The 21863-nt window shown below is 48.6% G+C and overlaps 1 protein-coding gene across 2 annotated transcripts; it reads left to right on the top strand.

Moving 5' to 3' along the window:
• The first annotated feature begins 1794 nt into the window (after positions 1-1794).
• On the top strand, positions 1795-21364 carry DDX11 (DEAD/H-box helicase 11). 2 transcript variants are annotated; one of them, XM_068400740.1, is made up of 26 exons: positions 1795-1959; positions 2765-3001; positions 3366-3452; positions 5086-5243; positions 6382-6427; positions 6973-7080; positions 7646-7733; positions 8194-8396; positions 8974-9126; positions 9230-9276; positions 10066-10145; positions 11446-11490; positions 11612-11679; positions 12230-12268; positions 12745-12868; positions 13397-13531; positions 14007-14119; positions 15736-15808; positions 16137-16240; positions 17032-17181; positions 19155-19223; positions 19402-19502; positions 19907-19991; positions 20600-20675; positions 20849-21003; positions 21128-21364. In XM_068400740.1, exons 1-26 carry the CDS (start codon positions 1810-1812, stop codon positions 21179-21181), a joined length of 2748 nt encoding a protein of 915 aa, XP_068256841.1. In that variant the 5' UTR covers positions 1795-1809; the 3' UTR covers positions 21182-21364. The 2 variants fall into 2 exon arrangements, with proteins under 2 accessions (XP_068256841.1, XP_068256842.1); XM_068400741.1 differs by lacking the exon at positions 2765-3001.
• The last annotated feature ends 499 nt before the right edge of the window (positions 21365-21863 follow it).

Consider the following 21863-nt stretch of genomic DNA (forward strand, 5'->3'; position numbering starts at 1 on the left):
CATGGTGGGAAGAGACTGACTGGAGACATGGTAACTCTGGTGTCAGGGCTGGATGCTTCACCCCAGTGGCACAAAAACCATTAGGAGGTCTGGAAGCAGGGAGTTAGTCCTAAGAGCCGAGCGCTGGTGGTTTAGGAAGAGTGCTAAGAGCCTGAGGAATGGGCACCAGCTTCTGGGTAAATTGGGGACTCTGAGTATGCAGTAGAATAACTGGGAGAACCGGGCTTGTAAAATAACTTTTCAGCTAAAGTGAATATCAAAATAAAAAGTTCCAGGTTGGTTCTGACTCAAAACTTTGGCTTGTTGGACACTGTAGTAGTCTTAGGAACTCTCTATTTTGTTACCTTCCCTTATTTTTCATGAATGTCGTAAGTTTACCCAGTGTTTGACAAGGCGCTTCCAATCTTTTGAGTCTAAGACTTTGGAGCTGAACTTCAATCTATTTGTCTTTTCTTCCTCTTTTCCAAGTCTTACCTGGGACAATGAATTCCTACCTCCACACGCAAAGCCTCTGTGACAGGATAGCTGAGTAACGCGCAACTGCCACGGCTGTTCCCAGAAAACATGGATGCACAAGCATTTCCAGTTGGAACGCTGCCCATTACTAGCCTGTGGCATTTTCTCCCAAATTTGTCCTTGCTGGTTTGATACACCTTCCAATTTGGGCCGTCAACAAAACATGGGCAAAAATGTGGCCTTACCTTATTTAACCAAAAAAAAAAAAATTCCCCTGCCCTCCCAGATCATAGAATCATAGAACAGTTTGGGTTGGAAGGGACCTTAAAGACCATCTAGTTCCAACCCCCCTGCCACAGGCAGGGACACCTTCCACTAGACCAGGTTGCTCAAAGCGCCATCCAACCTGGCCTCAAACACTGCCAGGGAGGGGCATCCACAGCTTCTCTGGGCAACCTGTTCCAGTGATGTCCTAGTCAGAATCAGTACACGATGAGTTCCTGCTGGTAGTCCAGAGAACATTTGTGATTTTGTAGCTCTTTTTATGATACTCTTCTTTAGCTCACTTTGTTTATAAAGTTCATATAAAGTTCAGTGTTAACAGTTAGGAATGACTATATTTGCATTTATTACTATGTTAATGACTGTATATCACATAAACCTCCTCTATATTGCTATGTTTTATTACTAGCTATGTGTTTCCATCCTAAATAAACCCTTTTTTTTTTTTTCTTTGTATTACCCAGTCTCTGCCCTTGCGTATGATGGGAGTGAAAGGTGTAACCGGGGGGTCAGCCCCACGCCGAGTCTGGCGTGGTGAGGAGCTGTTGAGGGGCGACCTGAGCACAAAGGGGAGGGCAGAAGGCAGCTGCGGCGGCGAGGCTGGGCTCTCCCAACGGCCGGGGCTGATGAGCAGGGGTGCAGGCAGCCGCCCCGCGGGCCCGGCCGTGTGCGGCTCTGGTACTTCCCTGGCAGCAGCTGCAGAGTCGGGAATGCCTCGGGGAAGGCGGGAGGCGCCACCAGAGGCGGCGCGGCCGTACTCTGAGGGCAAGGTGGCCGAAGGGACCGGGGGCCAGCCCGAGTTTTTCCAGGTGTCCCGAAGCAGGCGGTACCCGGCCCCTCTCAGTCGGGGGCCTCGGGGCGCGCTCGGCCCGCGGCAGCGGCGCGGGGAGGGTGCGGCTGGGCGGCTCTGCATGCCCACCGCCCCTCCCGGAGGGAAAGGGCCCAGCACTGCCCCGCCGGCCCCGGAGGAGGTGCGGCCCTTCCGCCCCTCGCCGGCCATTACCGTGGCGTCACGGGAAGGGGGCGGGGCGGCTCCGGCGCTCGGTTCGAAGCGGGGCGGCGGCGCGCGGGATGGAAAGCGGGGCGGCAGCGGCGGGCCCCGGGGCCGGCCGGTTCCCCTTCCCCTACACGCCGTACCTCATCCAGGAGCAGTTCATGGCGGCACTGTACAGCGCGCTGGAAGCCGGCCGGGTCGGCATCTTCGAGAGCCCCACGGGCACGGTGAGCCAGCACGGCAGGACGGCGGCAGCCGGGGCCTGGGAGGCCTGTGGCGGCGGCAGGGAGCCGTCACCCGGGAGGAGGAGGAGGGAGGCCCCTCTGGGTGGGGAGGGACGGGGGTATCCGGGGAAAGGGGCCGGGTCTGGGCCTGATCGCGCTTGTAAGGGGCTGGCACCGGGTGGGTGACAGTGCCCTGCGGAGGGGCACTGCTGTGCGAGGCCTCAGCCGCCGGAGCCTCGGCACTGGTGAGGCCGCACCTCGAACACTGTGTCCAGTTCTGGGCCCCGCACTTCAAGAAAGATGTTGAGGTGTTGGAGCGAGTCCAAAGGAGGGCGACCAAGCTGGTGAAGGATCTGGAGGGTCTGACCTACGAGGAACGGCTGGGCGGGAGCTGGGGCTGTTTAGCCTGGAGAAGAGGAGGCTCAGAGGTGACCTTATTGCAGTCTACAACTACCTGAAGGGAGGTTGTAGCGGAGTGGGAGTCGGCCTCTTCTCCCAGGCAACTAGCGACAGGACAAAAGGAAATAGCCTCAGGCTTCGCCAGGGGAGGTTCGGGTTGGACATTAGGAAGAATTTCTTTTCAGAAAGGGTTATTAGACATCGGAATGGGCTGCCCAGGGAGGTGGTGGAGTCACCATCTCTGGATGTGTTTAAGAAAAGACTGGACATGGCACTTAGTGCCATGGTCTAGTTGACATGGTGGTGTCAGGGCAATGGTTGGACTCAATAATCCCAGAGGTCTCTTCCAACCTGGTTGATTCTGTGATCCTGTGATTCTGAGCCTCGTCTTGTTTATTTTCCGTGGCAGGGAAAATCACTGAGTCTCATCTGCGGGGCCCTCTCCTGGCTCCGAGACTTTGAGGAGAAGAAGCGGCAGGAGGAGGCGCGACTTCTGGCCCTTGAGAACAGCAGGCAGGAGGGGGAGAAGCGGCTGCCTTCACCTAAGCCGGGACACCCAGACGGCAAAGGCACCGCTGAGGAACCCGACTGGGTTACGGCCTTTGTGCAGAAGAAAGAAGAGCGGGACATGGTGAACAGGCTTAAGGTTGAGAAATGCTTGTGTGTAGAGGAGGGGTAAAATAACGAGGTGTGGGGATCAGAAAGGCTGATATGCTGGGTGACGATTGGAAAAACAAGTCAGGCAAGCTTTGGTGGTGGTCTTTGTCTTTCACGGGACTTTCAGTGGTGAGGGATGAGGCGTTGCTGTGCAGGTTGCATAAGATAGGAAACTGTATTGCTCTGAACATAGTAACATATAATAGGCGAGCACTCCAGGAGAAAGGGACTGTGTACTGACAATTTTGTTTCAGAGATAATTTTTTTCTATACCCAGGGCATAGGAAAGTAATTATACCCAGCGTTTAGGACTAAACACACTTCATCCTTCCTTCACTCTCCCTTTATTTTAGGAAGAGCAGATCAGGAGGAAAAAGCAAGAAGATCGTCTTGAGAAAATTCGTCATAACGTGCAGTTAAAATATGCAACAAAGAGGAAGGTGAGTTATCCCACAGAGATTAGAACTTTCTGTTTTGGTTACCCTGAGCGTTGTTCACACTTGCTTATATCTGCGACTTCACACTGAATTTTCCAACCCGTCTGTTTGGGGAGCTCTTTGTATTAGGTTGCTGAAATTGGCCATCCAAAATTTTTAGTTAGATTTTCTTTTTAGAGTACAGATGTGAAAAACAATTTGTTCGTAGAGAATTTCCTGTGACAATGTTTGTGTGTGGACAGAAAGGGCGTGTGTTCTGATGGCCTTCTGGCCCTCTGTTTTTGTTTTAAAAGCTTTAATGCTTGGATTTTTTTTTTTTTTGAAAGCTCTCTGTTTTATGAGCATGTGTGAACACTCTGTACTTCTGGAATAAAAACTGTAGAACTATGATTAAATTTAAGATTATGGGAACAGAAGACCCCCCAAAAAAAGCCAGGTCAGGCTTTGATTGTACTTTGGTCACCACAGGGAATGATTGTATTTGTTTACTTTCATAGCAAACATGATTGTATTGTTCAGAAATGTTTCTTTTCTACAAATAAAATGTTCACAGGTACATTTTCCTGCCATTTAGATGGGTGAACTGGCCTCAGTACTCTTGACTCTAAGAGCTTTTTGATGGTATGAGTCAAACTTGCCAGAAATACCCACTTCAGGTCCCCAGACAGGCAGATTTATTAGGCTACCAGGCTATTAGTTTCTAGTGTGCTCCATCTCAAGTGCGGTGTTATGTTTTGTTCAACTCCTGTCAAAAGGATATGGCAGAAACAGCAAAGGTTCAGAGGTGAATGGCAAATAAAACACAAGTGGAACAAAGAACTTTTGTCTCTTAAAAGAGGATGAAGAGCATGTGAAATGAGAAGCATGATAAAAAGCAAGAAAGCAAATGAGAGAAATATTACAGAGATTTGGTAAAGCAACTGATTCATCTCCTCTGTAGTGCTCACTAGCTGCATTTCTTCATGATGTCATGGTAAAAAACCACTCTTGATGTTGGAAGATACTGTTTTCAGAGTGAAAAAATGAACTCTTCTTTATCAGAACACAAAATTAATCAGAAAACTATTCCTCAGCAGTTTAATGGAATTTTTGTAGGGGGGTAGACCTGTGTTAGAATAAGAACCACACAACTGGAGAAAAAACAGCAAGAGGAGTCTTGTCCTCTGCATTCTAAAAGAGGTGCTGAGTTTATCCTAGCTTTGAGTTAAGTGTGGACAGAGTGTTTGATTATGTCCTTATACATTTGGTTGGTTGGGTTTATTTACACGCTATTTTTTTTCAGGCAGCCCTCTTTTATGGGCCACTTTAATCAACTAATACTGGATTACATGGATATTGTCATTTCAGGATCTATTAGTTCATTGGGCCTTTTGCATAGAAGGTTCTTTGTTTCACCTTCATATATGTCTGTGTGGGCAAGTCTTTGGTTGTTGGTAACAGCTGCATTCTGCGGGGCTGAACAGCTTCAGACACCCTTGGTGTATTTGTTTGTCCTGGTGAGGGTTTACTCAGAAAGACACTCCCCGTGTTATGTGTGAGGGACTGTGCTGTCTTCTGACCTGTCCGTGGCATAAAACAATGCACGTGCTGCCTCTCTTTCTGTATGAGAAATGATGTGATCATGTGTTCCTTTCAGAGATCTGAGGAGGACGAGACAAAGCGCCTTCTTCAGCTCAGCAAGGAGGTTCTTTCAGAGGGAGATGGAGTGGATGGTCTAGAGCAGCTGGATCACAATGAGGAGGAGCTGATTCTCGCTGAATATGAGAGTGACGAAGAAAAGAAAGTGGTATCTGGGTAAGGACAGGGACTGAGGGGGTTCCATGCCAAGGAAACTTTTTCTGTATCCTTTTTGGCTTGCCTTGTTTAAAGAGATTTCACCTGTGATTGTGCAGATCTGGAGTTTCTCCCCCATTCAAGCTGTGTAACATAGTGGTTGTTCTGGGGGTTTGTTTGTTTAATTGGTTGGTTTGGTGGTTTGGGGGGATTTTATTTTGTTTTGTTTTTTAAGCTTTTGTTAGACTGATCAGAGTGACCTGAAGTGTTTTCTGAGAAAGTGCATCTTTCTTAAAGCATGTGGCAATGTCCTGACTTTATCTGTGCCCAGTTTCCCAAAGAATGCCTCTGGATGCTGAGTGAATGACTTGACATCAAGTTCCTTGCATGAGAAAAGCAAAATGGAACTCAGGGCATCAGGGGAAGCTGTCAGTGCTGCCGATTAGTGCTAGCGTCTTTCGATACTCTAAAGGGAGAGATGTTCACATTTCTAAAGATTGAGCTTCAGCCTGAAAACCCCATGCACGCTTTTCTCTCTCATACATTTGCTTTATACAGAAAGCCAGAAGCCATACTTCGGCATGAAAAGTCAAATACATTTAAAATTCAAATTTACTAATTAGTATCTAGACAGATTCTCCTGCCTTAAAAACTGTGAAACACTTAACTACTTCGTTTATATGTAGTTTATCAAACATTAAACTGCAGTTGCCTTTGAGGAATTCTATGGTAGCTCTATATCTTCCTGAAGCTTTTCTTCATGCAATAGCTTGAGGGTGGTAAATTTTTTCTAACTGGAAAGTTTTATGAAAACAAATAGATAAGCTCACCAAAGAATAGTAAAGAATAGTATAGCACTGATTAGCTTATGCTCAGGGCTTAGAAGCCCCAGATTTAAAAGAAAAAAAAAATTCTTGAAGTTGCTAAAGACACAGCCCTAGAGACATTTTTCTTTTAAAGAATAAGGCTTGACTTGATTGTGCACACTTACACTATTCTTAAAAAGTTGATTTTTCTTTTACCTCCTGAGTTAAGATTTGAGGCTCTTCTTGAGATGACATAACCGTCTCTCTTGAGACCTCTCTCTTGTAGGAGAGCATCATTTGATCGTGTCAGTGATCTGCTGAAAGGAAGCAGTTTGAGCTTTCTCTTTTCTTAGGTCGGAAGAAGATGACGATGATTTGGAAGAGGAGCATGTGACTAAGGTGAGATGAGGAAAGTAAATACTGCCACCTCATAGAACACTGTAGGAGTGAGCAGAATTATGGCTTCCTTGCACCCTTCCCAGAGTCATGCGGTACAGAAGGATTTAGGAACTAGCATTTAAGAACTGCCAAGTTTGTTGATAATAGCAACCAGTTCTGCTGTGCTCATCTACTTCTGGACTGCACTGGCTGCCTAAGCAGCTTGCTGTGCTAGCACTGCTGAATTTCTGCTGTGGCTTGCTGTAAAAGCATATGGCAAGAAAGAGTTTTTTTATTACTCCTCAATGATGAGTCCCTGTTTTTTATAGGGACCTTGGAAAATTAAATGGAAGCAAAGGCAAATGCATAGGAGAAAACAAAGATAAGGCTGTTGGCCTCAACAGTTGTAAGGCGACACTCAAACATGTGCCTTCCCTTGTGTTTTCGAAGGCTTGAGCAAGATTAACCTCGTTGAAGTGCTTGGCTGCTTCCTTGCAGGATTGCTTGTAGGTAGGGGATTGGCTTCCGTGTTCTTCTTGTCTTCCCTTTGTTCTTCCTCTTTGTAGATTTACTACTGCAGCCGCACTCACTCCCAGCTGTCTCAGTTTGTGCGTGAGGTGCAAAAAAGTCCTTTTGGCAAAGACACACGTCTGGTCTCCTTGGGATCCAGGCAGGTATGTGGTATTGTTCACAAGGGTCCTGGAGTGCGTGTTAACTTCTTAATATGAGAAACTGTGCGAGGAGGTGTATGGATGTGATGCCACAGAAGGCATCGCAGGGACTGACTGACTCTCCCATTGAAAAACTAAAGCAGTCATGGGTTGCGACACAGATCTGTGTGATGCACATTTTTCTGTGAGCTGTGTTTTGGCCTTTTACCCTTTGATGTAAATGCAAAAGTCTGTTTTACCTTTTCTAATGTGGAATATTACAGATGTCTGAGTCACTGGGAAGGCGCTCCTCTCAGTATTGCTGCTGGCAGCATTTTTTAAGGCTGTTGTGTAGCAGTGAGCCATCTCAGTGCACCTTTTCTCATTTTTTCCTCCTTGCTAGGTTTTTATGGATTTCGAGCATATTTGTAGCAGTTAGTGTGCACAATGTCTTACCAATGGACCTTTCCATTTTGGAATCTGGCCTGAGATTCCTTTAAAGAAATCTCTTATTTAGCAGCAAAGGGTGCACACGGGGCACTCAGTTCTTAACTGACCCCCTACCGCTTCCTCTCTTTGCATGTCCAAGAACCTATGTGTGAATGAGGAGGTGCGACGCTTGGGGGCTCTCCAGCTCGTCAATGACCGCTGCATGGAGATGCAAAAGAACAAACATGGTAGGAGCACTTCCAGCCTGGGGAAGCAATTGCTTATAAAGCTGGTATGAGAGTCTGGAGACAGTGCAACTGCCAATCAGTTCTAGCAAGAGCATGGAAGGAGCTTGAAAATGGCAGGTTGGAGTAGCAGAGCTACTCAGTGCTTTTACTTTTCTTGACCTCCAGGCTAGGATGCTGAGATCTGTATGTATTTTCCAAGTGTCTTAAGTTGGTCAGGACTTCTGCAACAGGAGGATACTTGTCTTTGTAACTCAGTACTAGAAATGTTGGAAAATGTCACATGGCTAGAGTAGTGTCCACTGTGGAGATGGAAATGTTACTGCTGAATAGTTTTTAAATAGATGATAGGTCAAAAATACACATGGCAAAGCCTGCTTTGAAATTCAGGAGGTTCTGCAAAGTAGTTGTTTTAGACTATTGTGTGTGTTGCTCATAGCTTGCTTTTGATTTCTGCTGCTAGAAAAGAAGAGTGATGAAGAGAATGAAGGGAAGAAGAGGCGTGTGAGCCGCACCGTGTGCCCATTTTATTCCTATGAGCAAATGCAGTTTCTCCGCGATGAAGTTCTAGTAGAAGTGAAGGACATTGAACAGTTGGTGGCTTTGGGAAGGGAGACCAAAGCCTGCCCATATTATGGGAGTCGATATGCCATTCCTGCTGCTCAGGTAAAGTGTCCACAGTTTTAGTGGAGTTAATACCGGGGGCTCTAAGAATAAACCAATTGCCTGCTCCCTCCAGTACTGTTACTCAATATTGTGGGAGTTTGTAAGCAGGCTGTGTTTCTGTCAGCTGTAGTTTTGCTGAGAAAGCAAAGGAAAATGAGAATACCCATTTGAAGTTAACTGGGAGGCTGTGAGTATGTCTCAGCATTCTGAAATACTTGAAAGGCTCAATAACTGAGGCAATACTGACACATTGGTGTAATCATAGCTCTTGCCACCGCTCTTCTTCCTTGCTTGGCTCTCTATCAGAAGACATGCTCTCAGTGCTCCAGAGGAGATTCAGAAGATAACCTGAGCTGATATGCAATAGTAGCGTAATCATTTCTCTTCAGCTTACATCCTAGTGCCCCTCTCAAGCATGTGCTCCTGTCTCTCTTCCTACCTTTCCCATAATAAGAGTAAGTAACTTGTCTGAATTCTGCGAGGCCATCTGATATGGGCCTTTAATGAGTGGTTGGGTAGTGCCCTAAGTTTGTAAGGATGACAGCTAGAATCAGGGCAGTGTGTGCTTCTCCTGTAGCTGGTGGTGCTGCCCTATCAGATGCTCTTGCATGAGCCTACCAGGAGCGCTGCTGGCATCAAGCTGAAGGACCAGGTCGTAATCATTGATGAGGCCCACAACCTCATAGACACCATCACCTGTATCCATAGTGCGGAGGTCAGTGGCTCTCAGGTGAGTCCTAGCCTGGCCTGTTAATCGCGAGTGAGCGCCGCACCCAGCAGAGTGCCCTTTCTCGACTCCCTCATAGTAACAGCTCCTTTTTTTGTTCTTGTAGCTGTGCTGTGCCCACTCCCAGCTGTTGCAGTACATGGAGCGATACAGGTGAGGATCTCGGAGGAAAGTAGCACAGCGGTGCCAGGCAGTGTGGAAGCCATGGCTTGTCTCATGTCTGCAGAGTCTTTCTTGCTTTTCCCCGATGGAAAGTTATTTGCATTAATACTTCTGCAGACGAAAAGCCGTTTGCTTCATTATCTCTGTCTAGAATCCATCTAAGTCAGACTCCTGGGGCTGGTATTAAGCAGTGAGAAGGGGAATACCCTGAGGATTCTGGCTTTCCCTTATGCTCTCAGTTCCTTTCCCAATATCTCCCTCTAATCACACCTGCTTTGTGATGTAGAGTTTCAAAAGATTCAGTCTTTCATATCTCTCCTGGACCTTAGTCTTTCATGTGCTGACTGGCATTATGGCAGAGGCAGTAAGCTCTGAGGAGGAGGAAGCTATATGTGGGTTTTGGCTCTGTGTCTTGTCATCCCTGCAGTGGTTGATTATTGTGCTCAATGCTAATAACTTTGAATTTGTGGAGCATTATTGCAACAGGGACTTGAGGCGTCGCTGCCATTGTAATAAACAAACTGTAATTAATGTGTGAGGAGAAAGGCAATGGTAGGAACAGTGTGGGGTGCATGGGTGAGTGCTCTGGGGTGACCTTAGGCAGGATATCCAGAGGTCTATGCCCTGTCACAAATAGGGAGAGTGAGCCTGGAAGAAATCATTCTTGGTTCCTGTCTCCCCAAAATGAAGGGGAGTTCAGGTGCTTGTTTCTGCAGTTCAGCTGCTTGAGTTGGTCCCTGAAGATGTTTTGGGGCCTAATATCTGTCTCGTTTTTCATAGAAAACGTTTGAAGGCAAAGAACTTGATGTACATTAAGCAGATCCTGTATTTGCTGGAGCAGTTTGTGGCCATGCTGGGAGGTAAGCAAACCTATTCTGTCTCCAGGGATGCTGATAGACCCTGAGCTACTTGGTGCTTCCTCAGGGCGCTGTCCCCCTTTGCCCACTGCAGAGACTGCAGGGAAGTGTTGCTCATGTATAGGTTCCGACGCCAGTAATTTTATTTTTCGGGCTGTTTTGTAACATGAAGATGTTGACTGGTGTCTGCCTGAACCCCTCTTTGCTTGATTAGCTGAGGAGCAGCAGATGACATCATAAGTTGGTAGAGGCACTTTCCTTCTCTTTCTGTGTGGTTTTCAGATGTGATTTGAGTGGGGACAAGGTAGGATGCTAAGTGAGGGATGCAGCAGATGTATGACAGTGATCAGGACAGCACAAGAGCTGCACAGAATAGATCTCCTGAGTCATCTGGTAGCAAGGCCTCTACCTGTGTCAGGCATGCCTCTGCAGAATGAATCTTTCTTGAGTGGTGCCTTTACTTTGTGAGAAAATACTATTTTGCTGTGATTTTAAATCCACTGGAATTTGCAGGGCTCTTGTCCTCTAATAATCTGTTTGCTAGACCTCAGTGTGTCTTGAGGAGAGCCGGTCGTAAGTTCATGAAGAACTTCCTCCTTGCCCAGGGGAAATGTGGCTCTTTGGGGCAGGGGCCTGGTGGTGCTCTGTGCCTTTCTCTCAGACATATACTTCTCTTCCTTCCCTGTTCCTGCCACTCTTCTCTTCCCCACACTCAGTTAAGTGCTTTCATTAGAAAATGCAGCCTGTGTACAGCTTCATGATTGAGGCTGCAAAAGTGGGATGTGAGGTGGGTGTTAAACACTAGGACATAAAACACAGTGAGTGGCAGCAATGACTCCTGTTCTGGCTGTCGAGGTCTGGGCGTGGAGCTGTCCTCGGGTTTTCCTGTCTTCCCAATCGCCTGCCAGCTTCTGCGCCTCCCAGCTCCCCGCTGCTGCATTGGCGAGGAGTGAGGGATGCATTGCAGTCCCTGTCCCTTCATCTTTGCAGCATGATGACTACACAGAGTGTGAGCATTTCTATGCACCCACCTTACCTGCTGCCTCCTGCTACAGAAGGGATGTAGGTGGTGTTTCTTAGGATGCAGCAGCACATTTGTCCTACAATGTAGGGCTACACTACAGGGGAAATTAAAATTGAGCGAGCTGATGTTGTGTCTGTATAGCTGCGTTTTGCAGATGTGTAGTTTTTTCTTGGTTTTTGTCCTGGTGCGTTGTCTCTTTCAGCTCAGTTGTTAATCTCTTGCTTAATTTTAAGACAGACCCATTGTAAGCCTTCCTTGAATCGGTTTCGTGTTTTACAGGTAATGTGAACCAAAATCCTAGCTGTCAGGCAGTTTTCCAAACAGGTAAGACTGGGGTGAACACCTGGGGTATGTGGCCATCAGTCAGGGACATGGGTGTGGGCAGTAAGGGGCTGCAGGCCCAGCAACTAATAATTTTTTTCTCCTTTCCCCCCTTTTCTTTCAGGAACAGTGCTAAAATCCATCAATGACTTTCTATTTCAGAGCCAAATTGACAATATCAACCTCTTCAAGGTAACGCAAATGTTGTTGTCTGCTAGGGCCCAGGTGAATGGTGACTTGTTCAAGGTTATCAGGAAGCATATATGTGAGGTGGAAATAGAGCCAAAGGCCCACATGGCAGAATCTGCTTTCTGGCAGATTCTCCCCACCTCCCCAATGTGTAGATCTCTTCTGCTGCTGTCTGGGTAACAGTGCATTAAAGCTGGATAGGTGGTCTTGGGGTAGAGGGAAGCAAACAATTAAACATGTATGAGTGCAGAGGCTGTCTGTAGGCAAAGCTAAACTGTAAGTGTTGAGGATGAAGAAACTGCACTACTCCAATAACCCAGCTCATCCCTCGAACTCCCAAGCACAGCACCTCAACACCATGTGTTTCACTCTGGAAGCAACGCCTTTGTAATAAACTGTTATCTGGGAGGCAACGCTCAGAAAGAACTGTGCCCTCCTCCCCAAAAGCACAGCAAGAACAGCAAGTGATATCCCTGCTGGACAGGGATCTAGGACAGCAGGATGGGAGAAGGGATGCTGAATGCCAGTTAATTTTTCTGTCTTCCTCCAACAGGTTCAGCGTTACTGCGAGAAGAGCCTCATCAGTAGGAAGGTATTGCCCCTCTGACTTTATGGTCAACAGCATTCAAGTGCTGTTTCACACGTTAAGTTTGAAGTGGAAAATGCAGCAGCTGGGGTGGGAGTCTGTCTTCTCCACCCTGCTCTGCAAACAAAGTGGTTCCTGCAAAAAGCACTGTATGGGCAGGTTACCTTTTGCTTGTACGGCAAAGCAGCATACAGCATGGCGTACCACAGTATTCCAGTGGGTGCTAATTCTGTGCTGCTTGGCCTTAAACTCGCCAGCTTGGTAGGCTGCACTGCAGGGGGAAACAAGCATCAGGGATTTGTTTTGGTTTTGATTCAATGAGTGAAAGAAAGTAATGGGAGCTCTGGGCTGATAGATTCTGATCGGGCTGGTTTGCGAACACCGACCATGGAACTTCATCTGTGGCAGGCCAGCAAACCTGGTTTTATTGTGTCTGACTCCTGCAGTTGGTAGTCTTAGTCTTACTGGCTTTTGCTTGGCAGCTTTTTGGGTTTGTGGAGCGATATGGAGGCCCTGCCACAGCTGTGAAGACCAACAAGGAGAACCAGAAGTTGGCTGGTTTGCAGAACTTTCTTCTGACCCTCCAACAGGGATCTGATAAAGAGGGTGAGTTCAGACATCCACCACTTGTGCATCTGCGGACAAAGTGAGGATGTGGAACATGCATCTATCTGCATGAGGAAAGAAGGGAGGCTGATTTGAAGAGCGATAGACTACAGAAGCTGTCCTGCACAGGGTTTTTTTTTTTAATATATCTGACTAGATGACCTAGGCAACTATACATATGATTAGAAGATCTCCTGAGGTCCCTTCCAAGCTGAATGATGCAATTCCATGTTTACTTTGCACGCGCTCAAGCTTTCCCCTGCTGTGGCCTGCCAGCTGTGGGACCTGAGCTACCATGGGTAGCTCTGTTTAGTGGTGCCAGCCACAAAAGCCAGATCTTCCTTTTTTTTCCTAGCAATGAGACAGAATTTGGGTTCTTTCCTTTACTGGGTCTTTGTTCTCTGCCTGCGTATGTAGACCAGGTATCATGTTGCTGTAGAAAGGACCCATCTCTATTTTGTGCTTAGTCCCTGTCTTCAGAAATGTCACCTAAGTTGCCTGCCTCTCCTTTTCTTTTCTGGCCATCAGGTACTCTCCAGAGCCCCCCCATGGTCGCTGGGAATGACCAGCTCCGAACTGCCTCTCCACTGATGCAGATTGAGGGATTTCTCTCAGCCCTCACAAACGCAAACCAAGATGGCCGAGTCATTCTCAACAGGCAAGGTACTGGAAAGGGCGAGCTGGGGAGAGGTGGTGTGGGTCGCAGGCAGGGTGCTTCACTGGCAGCAAGGGAGGAGATCCTGAGCCTGGGGGGAGCCTGCAGCCCTGCCAGAACATGTGTGTGCCGTCCGTGATGCAGGCTGGCAGTCTCCCTCTGTCTGAGGACGCTTATGAACCCAAAGGAATTCTTAACCAAGGGCATTGGGGCCAGGGTTTGCAAAGCTCTGCTCCCACTTGGGATGTGGATTTTTGTCTTGCAATTTACTGCACCTCTTCTACAGCTCCGATGATTAGGAAGCAGAAGGTAACTTCCAGGTTGGCGTAACCTGCTGCTGCTCCTGGCAGTGTTGAATGGCAGCAAGTCCTTGTTTTGAGAGATGGGGACCTGCCAGAGTGTCCAGGACAGGAAGGAGAATCTCTCATAGCCCCGAGTGGGTGTCACAGCTAGCTCCTGATGCTGTTTCTCTCCTTTTCCCAGGCACAGTTGGTCTGAGCAGCCTCAAATTCCTCTTGCTGAATCCAGCCATCCACTTTGCCAAGGTGGTGGAAGAATGCCGTGCTGTAATCATTGCTGGGGGCACCATGCAGCCGGTGAGGGAATAAGGATGCTATGCTGAGGTCTCTGGTGCTATCTGCAAGCAGCCATGGAAAGATAGCAGCTTCGTCCCACTGGCACGTGCTCTTCTTCTCACTTCCCGTGGTGTGTGTGGGGAAAAAACCTCTCCTACCTACCTACCCTTTTCTATCCCTGCATGGGGTGTCACACTGTATGTTTATGCAAAAACTTGTAGGTACAAGGGCAGGATTGCCCTTGTCAGCCTTTCTTGTCCTCAAGATGATACAGGCTGAGGCTGAGCTCATGGTACGGTGGAACTAGCACAGATAGTAGTCAGAGGACCTTGTAAAACCATCTGACCTTCTGAAGGGACAGGGATCCCACAGGGACCATCCCACAGGGGATCTTTCAGAAAAATCAAGACTTCAGTGTCGGTGTGGCGGCAGACAGCTTATCATCCTTCTCCCGTTGCTTTAGTGCCCAAGAGACTGTGTTTGTGTTGCACAGATGCAATGGGTGCATATATCCCAGTTAGTTACATTTATCCTGTTCCTGGGCACGAGTGTCCTGAAATTTCCACTTTGCCCTGGTGGTGGCAAGGGAGGGGAGGAGGCTGCAAAGGGCAGGACCTGCTTTTTGGAAGGCCACCATTCCAACTTTGAACGCTTCAGGCAGCAACTTGGAGAGAGGATGTAGTTGCAGTCCTGTGGCCTGTGCAGCGCTCGGGAGTCCTGGTAATAGATTTGGGCCTGGGGAAGCCCGAAATTGGGGCGTGTTGGGCCACAAAAGGCTGGATGGTTCCAGGCAGGGGACCTGCCCCGGGCAGCAGGGCCACGGCACGGCTCAGGACCACGGGAAGGGGAGCCCCCCGGTCCTTTCACGCTGCCTGCCGTGCTTGGGCCAGCGGGAGGGCTCGCCCCGGGCGCTCGGCGGGGCCGTGGCAGAGGGCGGGCAGGCCGGGTGCCACCGGCACCCCGCGCCCCCGGGCCGAGCGCGGCCGCCAGCCGGGCAGCGCCTCGGGCCGGGCCATGCCGTGCGGCCGGCAGGGGGCGCTGCCGCTCCTGGCGCGGCTGCGGCGCCGGGGCCGGTGCTCGGGGCTGGGCGGTCGCGCCGGCGCCGCGGCCGCCGGGATAGACGGGCTCTCTCCGCCCGGCAGCGGGGTGTACGCGGACGCTTTCTCCTGCGTGCGCCGGGAGCCAGCCCGCCTGCCGGCCCTGGCTCGTGTGCTCCGCGTTCCCATGCCCTCGGGATCCCTCTGTGATGAGAAAATCATCCTCCCCGTGCTAGGAGCCCACCAGACAGAGCTGACCAGCTAAATCTCCCAGAGGGCAGATGTAGATTAGATATTGGGAAGAAATTCTTTACAGTGAGGGTGGTGAGACACTGGAACAGGCTGCCTAGAGAAGCTGTGGATGCCCCCTCCCTGGCAGTGTTCAAGGCCAGGTTGGATGGGGCTTTGAGCAACCTGGTCTGGTGGAAAGGTGTCCCTGCCTGTGGCAGGGGGGTTGGAACTAGATGATCTTTAAGGTCCCTTCCAACCCAAACTATTCTATGATTCTATGATTGGTGCTCAAGGAGCAGTACCAGTGCTGATGGTGTAGTGTCTGTTGGGACACTGGCACTTTACCTCTCTTTGGCTTGTGGTTCGTAGGTGGCAGATTTCCGAGAGCAGCTGCTGTCCTGTGCTGGTGTGGACCCTGCACGTGTCATGGAGTTCTCTTGTGGTGAGTGTTCCGGGGTGGCAGGGAGGGGTCATAATCTGTCTCTGTGGGACCCAAGTTTTGCAGTTTGGTGCTGTTTTGTCAGCACTCGAAGCAGCATGGCACCTTTCATGGCAGCAAAGGGGTGCTGGGTCCTTGCCACCCTGAGCTTCCCCAGCACTGGCAGGCAGTGCACTGTGCCTTCTTCCCAGGGGCTCGCAGAATGGAAGTCAGAGCAGCTGAGTGACTTAAGCAAATGTGTGCTTCACTGCACTCAGGTAGAGCTGTTCAGCTAGTAGGGTTTGTGCCAACAGCAGTGATGTTGACTCTCACTACTTGTTTTTGTCTCCAGGACATGTGATTCCTCCAGAAAACATTTTACCCATAATCCTCTGCAGTGGTCCTTCCAACCAGCAGCTGGAGTTCACCTACCAGACGAGAGACCTGCCCCAGATGGTCAGTCTTTCCTTTGTTCCCTTCCTTGGTATTTTTTTTTGCTTCACGTGCTTGTATTTCATAGGCCAGTGTGCTCTCTGAACGGTGGGCTGATCAAAAGCCATGGCAAGGGAAGTCCCTAGGATTTGGGGCAGGTGTGTTGCCAAGTAGTTGGAAAGAGTAGCAGCAAAAGTGATTTTGAGCTGCCTGCTCAGGGGTAGCTACTGGAGGTGAGGAATACTGGCAACTCCTGTTTGGCTGTACTGAGATCCTGCATTTGTGTGCTGGGCCTCAGAAGGAGATTGCTGACTGTGCTTCACAGTTTCAAGGGCTCGGTGGCAGTGGAGCATGGCTGCCCTGCAGAGTGCAACCCAAACTATAGGGGCAGCAGCAAAAGTTTTTGCACTTTTGCCTTCTTCCTTTGGTGGGCTGGTAAGCACCCAAGGCCAGACACTAGATCTGCTCTGCCCCTGCTGAATCTCCACCAGATGTACTAGCTACCTCTCCAGATCTGTTCTAGTGTGACAGGTCCCATCCACTGGGACATAGGACATAAACCCTCCTTTCCTGAATGACCACTGTTCCACAGCCGTAACAGAAACCCTGCATTAGGAGGTGACGCCAAGCAGTGAAGAGCTTTTTGGTGATGCCCAGCTCCCCTAGAGAGCTCTCTTAGACCTGGTGTATTTCCCACCTTTTTCCTCCCCTAAGGCATGTCGCAGGGGAGGTGTGATCTTGGGATTGAGCACAGAATTGAAGCGGCATTAGCTGGTGCTCCTGTCAGCTGCAATATGCTCTTGTCTCTCTTGCAGATGGATGAGACGGGTCGAATCCTTTGCAACCTGTGCAATGTGGTCCCAGGGGGTGTGGTGTGCTTCTTCCCATCCTACGAATATGAGAAGCAGGTGTATGCGCACTGGGAGAAGACAGGGCTGCTCACCCGCCTGGCAACTAAGAAGAAGGTAATTGTGCAGCCAGGGGCAGTTTGTACTTTAAATGGAGGTTTCAAAAATCAAACAATTATCTATGCATTACAGGCCTCTCTCTCTGAGTTGTTCTCAGACTCTGCACAGCAGAGCAGAGTGGATGTTTATCTAGCCAATCCCTCCAGTAATGAATGAATGATACTTCCCGGGCGGCTGATCACTGAGCTGGGATCTAAATTAGATTAAATGCAGCTATAGATTCTTTAAGCACACAGTCTGTGTAGCGGCCATGACGGGAGACAATCCACAGTTTCCATAACCAGCAAGCTTGTTCCTGTGTGGCTGGGGGGCTGTTCAGATTGAGCTCTTATAGGGAATTTGGTTTTCCCAGGCTCAGCTACGTGTCCCTTGAACGCAGACCAGCACAACTAAGGGCTAGGCGGAGTGGGACCAGTTCATAGGACAAATAGTGGTTTTTTTTTCTAGTAGAAGTGCAAAGATGAGAACTGAAAGGCTAGCAGTGGTGACTCCTGTTGAAGAAATGATGAGAAACATTGAATAGGGAGATCACTGCAGATATAAAATCTTTGCAATGACTCTCACAAGTATTTGAAGGTTGGGTATTGAAGGTCAGGCAGTCCAACTGCCTCAGGGTGGGGGGCAGGGATCTTGGATCATGTGCCCAGGGCAAAAAAAAAAAAAAAAAAAAGTTACATATACCCTGGCTGTGACTTCTGTTTACCAAAAGCTAAATAACTTACAACGTGAATTAGGAGAGCCCAGTCTCAGGTGTTTCACAGCCTTGGTGCAGGCATTCTGGCACGTGGATCTGCCTGTAGGTTTTTGTGGTGGAAGCATTATCCTTCAGCTTCTCCATGTGTTTGTACAGCTATCACTCATAGCACCTTTCAGGTGTGTTCTGTCAGGGTCCCAATGCTCTTGCCTGGTGCCTCCAAGGCTTCGTGCCACAGTAACAGAGCTTGCTCTACCTTTCCACTCTGATTTGTTCTTCTTTGGCCTTTGCAGTCTCCAGCAAATTGGATATGTGTGAGCAAAGCAATTTGGTAGAAGTGCAGCAAATGTGACTTTTAGCTGCCCACACACAAGATCGTATCATAGCAGAAGGAGGTTAAAGTCTTTCCTGAGGTGGCTGTGGTGAGATCACACTGACACTATATATATAAATTACACAGGGAAAATTAATTAATATCAGAGGATTAAATAGCTACTGTTTAATAAGTTAAATAGTTCTGGCTTATACTTGTAATTGCCAGTTGTTTTTCTACTGAAGGACTGATTCTGGCTGGTAAAGTTTGATAGTACTTCTTGCTAACCAAGAGAAAACACATCCTTTAGGTTCTTTACTGTCACAGAAAAGACAGATGTTGGACCTCTTGTTTACTAGGAAGACAACTTGTGATTTAGGCTAAGGTGCAGCATCTATCAAAATGCAGCTTAATTAACTGCAGGGGCTTTCAGTAATCAATTAGGCATGCTAGAATAACAAAGAAATATTACTTCATGTATGCTTTGCATAGAAAATAATTTATTCACTGGGCAAGGGGAGCTATTACTTGGAATTAATTGGTAATTCGAATTGATTGATCCTGTCACTGTCCTCCAAGATCTTGCAGCTGGAGGGTCTCCTCACCCTGCTGGACCTTTATTCATAGGTGGAAGAGGTGCTCATTGCTTTCCAGCCTTTCAGCTCTCAGACGACTTGTAACTTGTTGCAGAATTAGACAAGTGTGCCAAAGCTGACAGGGAATGTTGGAGGGGCAGGAGCCGCTGCTGCTCCCTTTAGAGCCCAGCTGAAAAGTGCTGTAGTGAGCAGGCAGCGTGTTTCTAGCGTGGAGGGGAAGGTTGCTGGTTAAGTTGGTTTTTCAGGCAATTTGCCCTTCCGTGATCTTAGTTCCATGTGCTGTTTGATGGTGTGGGAGTAAAATGATTTGCTTTCTTTAAACTGTTTACTTCCTGTTGCTGCAACTGATGCACTGTGCCTGTGACAGATCTTTCAGGAGCCTAAGAAAGCCAACCAGGTGGAGCAGGTGCTGGTGGAATATGCCAAGTGCATAAAGGTAAGATGAGCTGGCAGGCTGGTGGGAGTGTGGCATCCCAGCTGCGTGTGGAAGTGCTGCTAAAGAGGGCACTGCAGCTTTTAACAAGGAAAGAGGGCTTTAGCCCAGGTGTGGGAGTGTTTCTGAAGCACAGAAGTCTTCCCTACTCTGGTTTAAGTTGCTTGTCCCTCTCCTGCAGCGCTGCAGCCAGGAAGGAGGACAGATGACGGGGGCCCTGCTGCTTTCTGTAGTTGGTGGCAAAATGAGCGAAGGGATCAACTTCTCTGATGACTTGGGAAGGTAAGGTGGCTGCTCCCTGGAAGGGCTTGTGGTGTGGTGACTCCAAGCAGGATGGACACGTCAGTACTTAGAAAATCCTGGGGAGCACGTGGCTAGGGCTGATGCTTAAACCAATGGGACCAAGTCTGCTGGGTAGTGTAAAACCCACTTGTCCAGAGTACTTTTCATGTGAGTAAGGCAGTTAGGCTTGCTGGGCTAGATAATCCCTTGTTCTGGCACCCTGAATCCCTCTGCAGCTTTCCGCTCAGAATGTGCTTGTCAGACTGCTGTGCTTTATTGCTGCCTTCGGTTTTCAGGGCTGGCTGTCTTTCAGGGGTGCAGTGACCTCTACTTTATCAGTCTTTTGGCAAAGTGCGCTAGGATGAGACATGAAGAATAATGCAGTCCTCCCTTGCCCCTTGCAGGTGTGTGATTATGGTGGGAATGCCTTACCCCAACATTAAATCTCCAGAGCTCCAGGAAAAAATGACTTGGCTTGACAGAACAATGGTAACAGAGACACTTACATCTCTGCCTCTTTCACTTTGGCTTTTTAGTATTAACTTCCCCCCTGCCCCAGCACACAAGTCCTAGGGCTGCCTTCGAAGACTTTTTTTTCTTTGAGCTTGCCCTCATTTCCCAGACTGTGTGGTACCGAGAGCACAGCCTCCTCTGTGTGTACAGGTGGTCCTGAACACAGGGAAGAAGCTCAATGGAGGGAAACACCACTGGGGCTCCCTGGGAACACTAAGTTCCCAGGGGAGCAAGGTCCCTTCATCCCAGAGGAGGTGGCAGGGTGGTAGAAGCTACTTGCCAGGATCACCACTTCTCTTGGCTCACTTGTTCTTTCTCACTGCCTGCTGGAGATGCTGTTCCTGGGCAGCTCGGGACAAGATCTCTGCCTTCAAGGGGACATTGGGCTGGCTCTTTGTGAATGCTCAGCATATTTTTCTGACTGCAGCCTTTCCTTCTGTCCCTCCTTACTCTCAGCTTGGGGGTCTGCTTGGGCACCCACTCACTCCGCAGGGGTAAAAGCATTTGCCTCACTTTGTCATGAAGAGTCCGTAGTTGATTTTACATCTGCCTTGTGTTCAGTCTTACCTATTTCTCCTTTCCAGCCCAGAGCTGCTGGCCAGGCACCCAGCAGAGTACTGATTGAAAACCTGTGCATGAAGGCAGTAAACCAGTCGATAGGTAATTCATCCTTCCTGGGACAGGCTGGGGGATAAGAAATGTGACTGCACTGAAGAGGGTGGGGAAAAAGGACACGTTACCAATCTAAGTACCAGTGATGGGAACATGAACTTCCTTGCCTGAGAACAAACACTCGAGTGGGCCAGTTTAATGTGGTTGTACACTCTGTACAGGCAGAGCCATTCGCCATCAGAAGGACTTTGCAAGCATCCTGCTCCTGGACCACAGGTACGCACGCCCTGCCACCTTTAACAAGCTGCCACAGTGGATCAGGGAGCGAACCCAGGTGAAACCTGCCTTTGGATCAGCGTTCGCAGAGTTAAGGAAGGTCAGAACTTGTATCTTATGTACTGCTTCCAAAACTGTTTCCCACTGTACTCATCTGTACTTTTCTCAAACCTTCACTTTAGAGTAAGGCCAGGGACAAACTGTCTGGTTTTGTGTGTTCCTAGTTCCATCGAGGGAAATCGGATGCTTTGTCATGCAGACCAGAGAACAAGCTGTAGGTCAGCTCTGTGAGTTGCCTCTGAAGAACACCTGAAGCAACACAAGTTCCTGCTTCTCTGTACCCAGGAGTCTGTGAATCTCTGCCATCTGCCTACTTGCTGTTCAGTGTCTGAGCGCTATGGTGGTGAGACAGCCTTCAGCACCATAACCAGGAGGGAAACTGGTTGTAGGTCTGAGGCAGATGAAGGTAGTAGTGGCAGGCTCCTATTTGTTTACAGCTGTTAAGGTTTTATTTAAATTGATTAAACATTTTCAACCCAAACACTTAAATATGCAGAGTATAATTATTCTGACTGAACACATCTGCCTTTTCCCATCAACCAGCAAGTGTAGGGGGCTTGATGACCAATGAAAACAGAGCTTTTCACAAGATTTGTAAACTATCAGGCCATTGGTTTGTGTGATGTTGGAATTATGCAGTCAGACTGGTCAGACACGGGGCAGCTATGGGTAACACTTCTTATCCCCTTCTTTCTGCCTTGCTTCAAGCAGTCAGTAGATTCAAGGAGGGGTTCGTTGTTTTAAGGGGAATAAAGATATACAGCCATAATGCAGCACAGCACTTCTTTGATTATGCTTAAGCACAGGATTGCTCTGCTCTTTTTACTGCCTACGTTTTTGAATTCAAAGTAACTTTCTGTGGAAAATGGTAAAACTTTCCTAGGCCATGGGTCAGTGGCA

Source organism: Nyctibius grandis, chromosome 5, assembly GCF_013368605.1.
Source record: "Nyctibius grandis isolate bNycGra1 chromosome 5, bNycGra1.pri, whole genome shotgun sequence".
NCBI classification, from domain to species: domain Eukaryota; kingdom Metazoa; phylum Chordata; class Aves; order Nyctibiiformes; family Nyctibiidae; genus Nyctibius; species Nyctibius grandis.

Bases quoted from the DNA above. Each gene is read 5' to 3' on its own strand.
- DDX11 (XM_068400740.1), top strand. From the start codon at position 1,810: ATGGAAAGCGGGGCGGCAGCGGCGGGCCCCGGGGCCGGCCGGTTCCCC. The intron at 5,244-6,381 runs GTAAGGACAGGG...CTCTTTTCTTAG, and splicing joins GAAAAGAAAGTGGTATCTGG to GTCGGAAGAAGATGACGATG. The intron at 17,182-19,154 runs GTAATTGTGCAG...TGCCTGTGACAG, and splicing joins GCCTGGCAACTAAGAAGAAG to ATCTTTCAGGAGCCTAAGAA.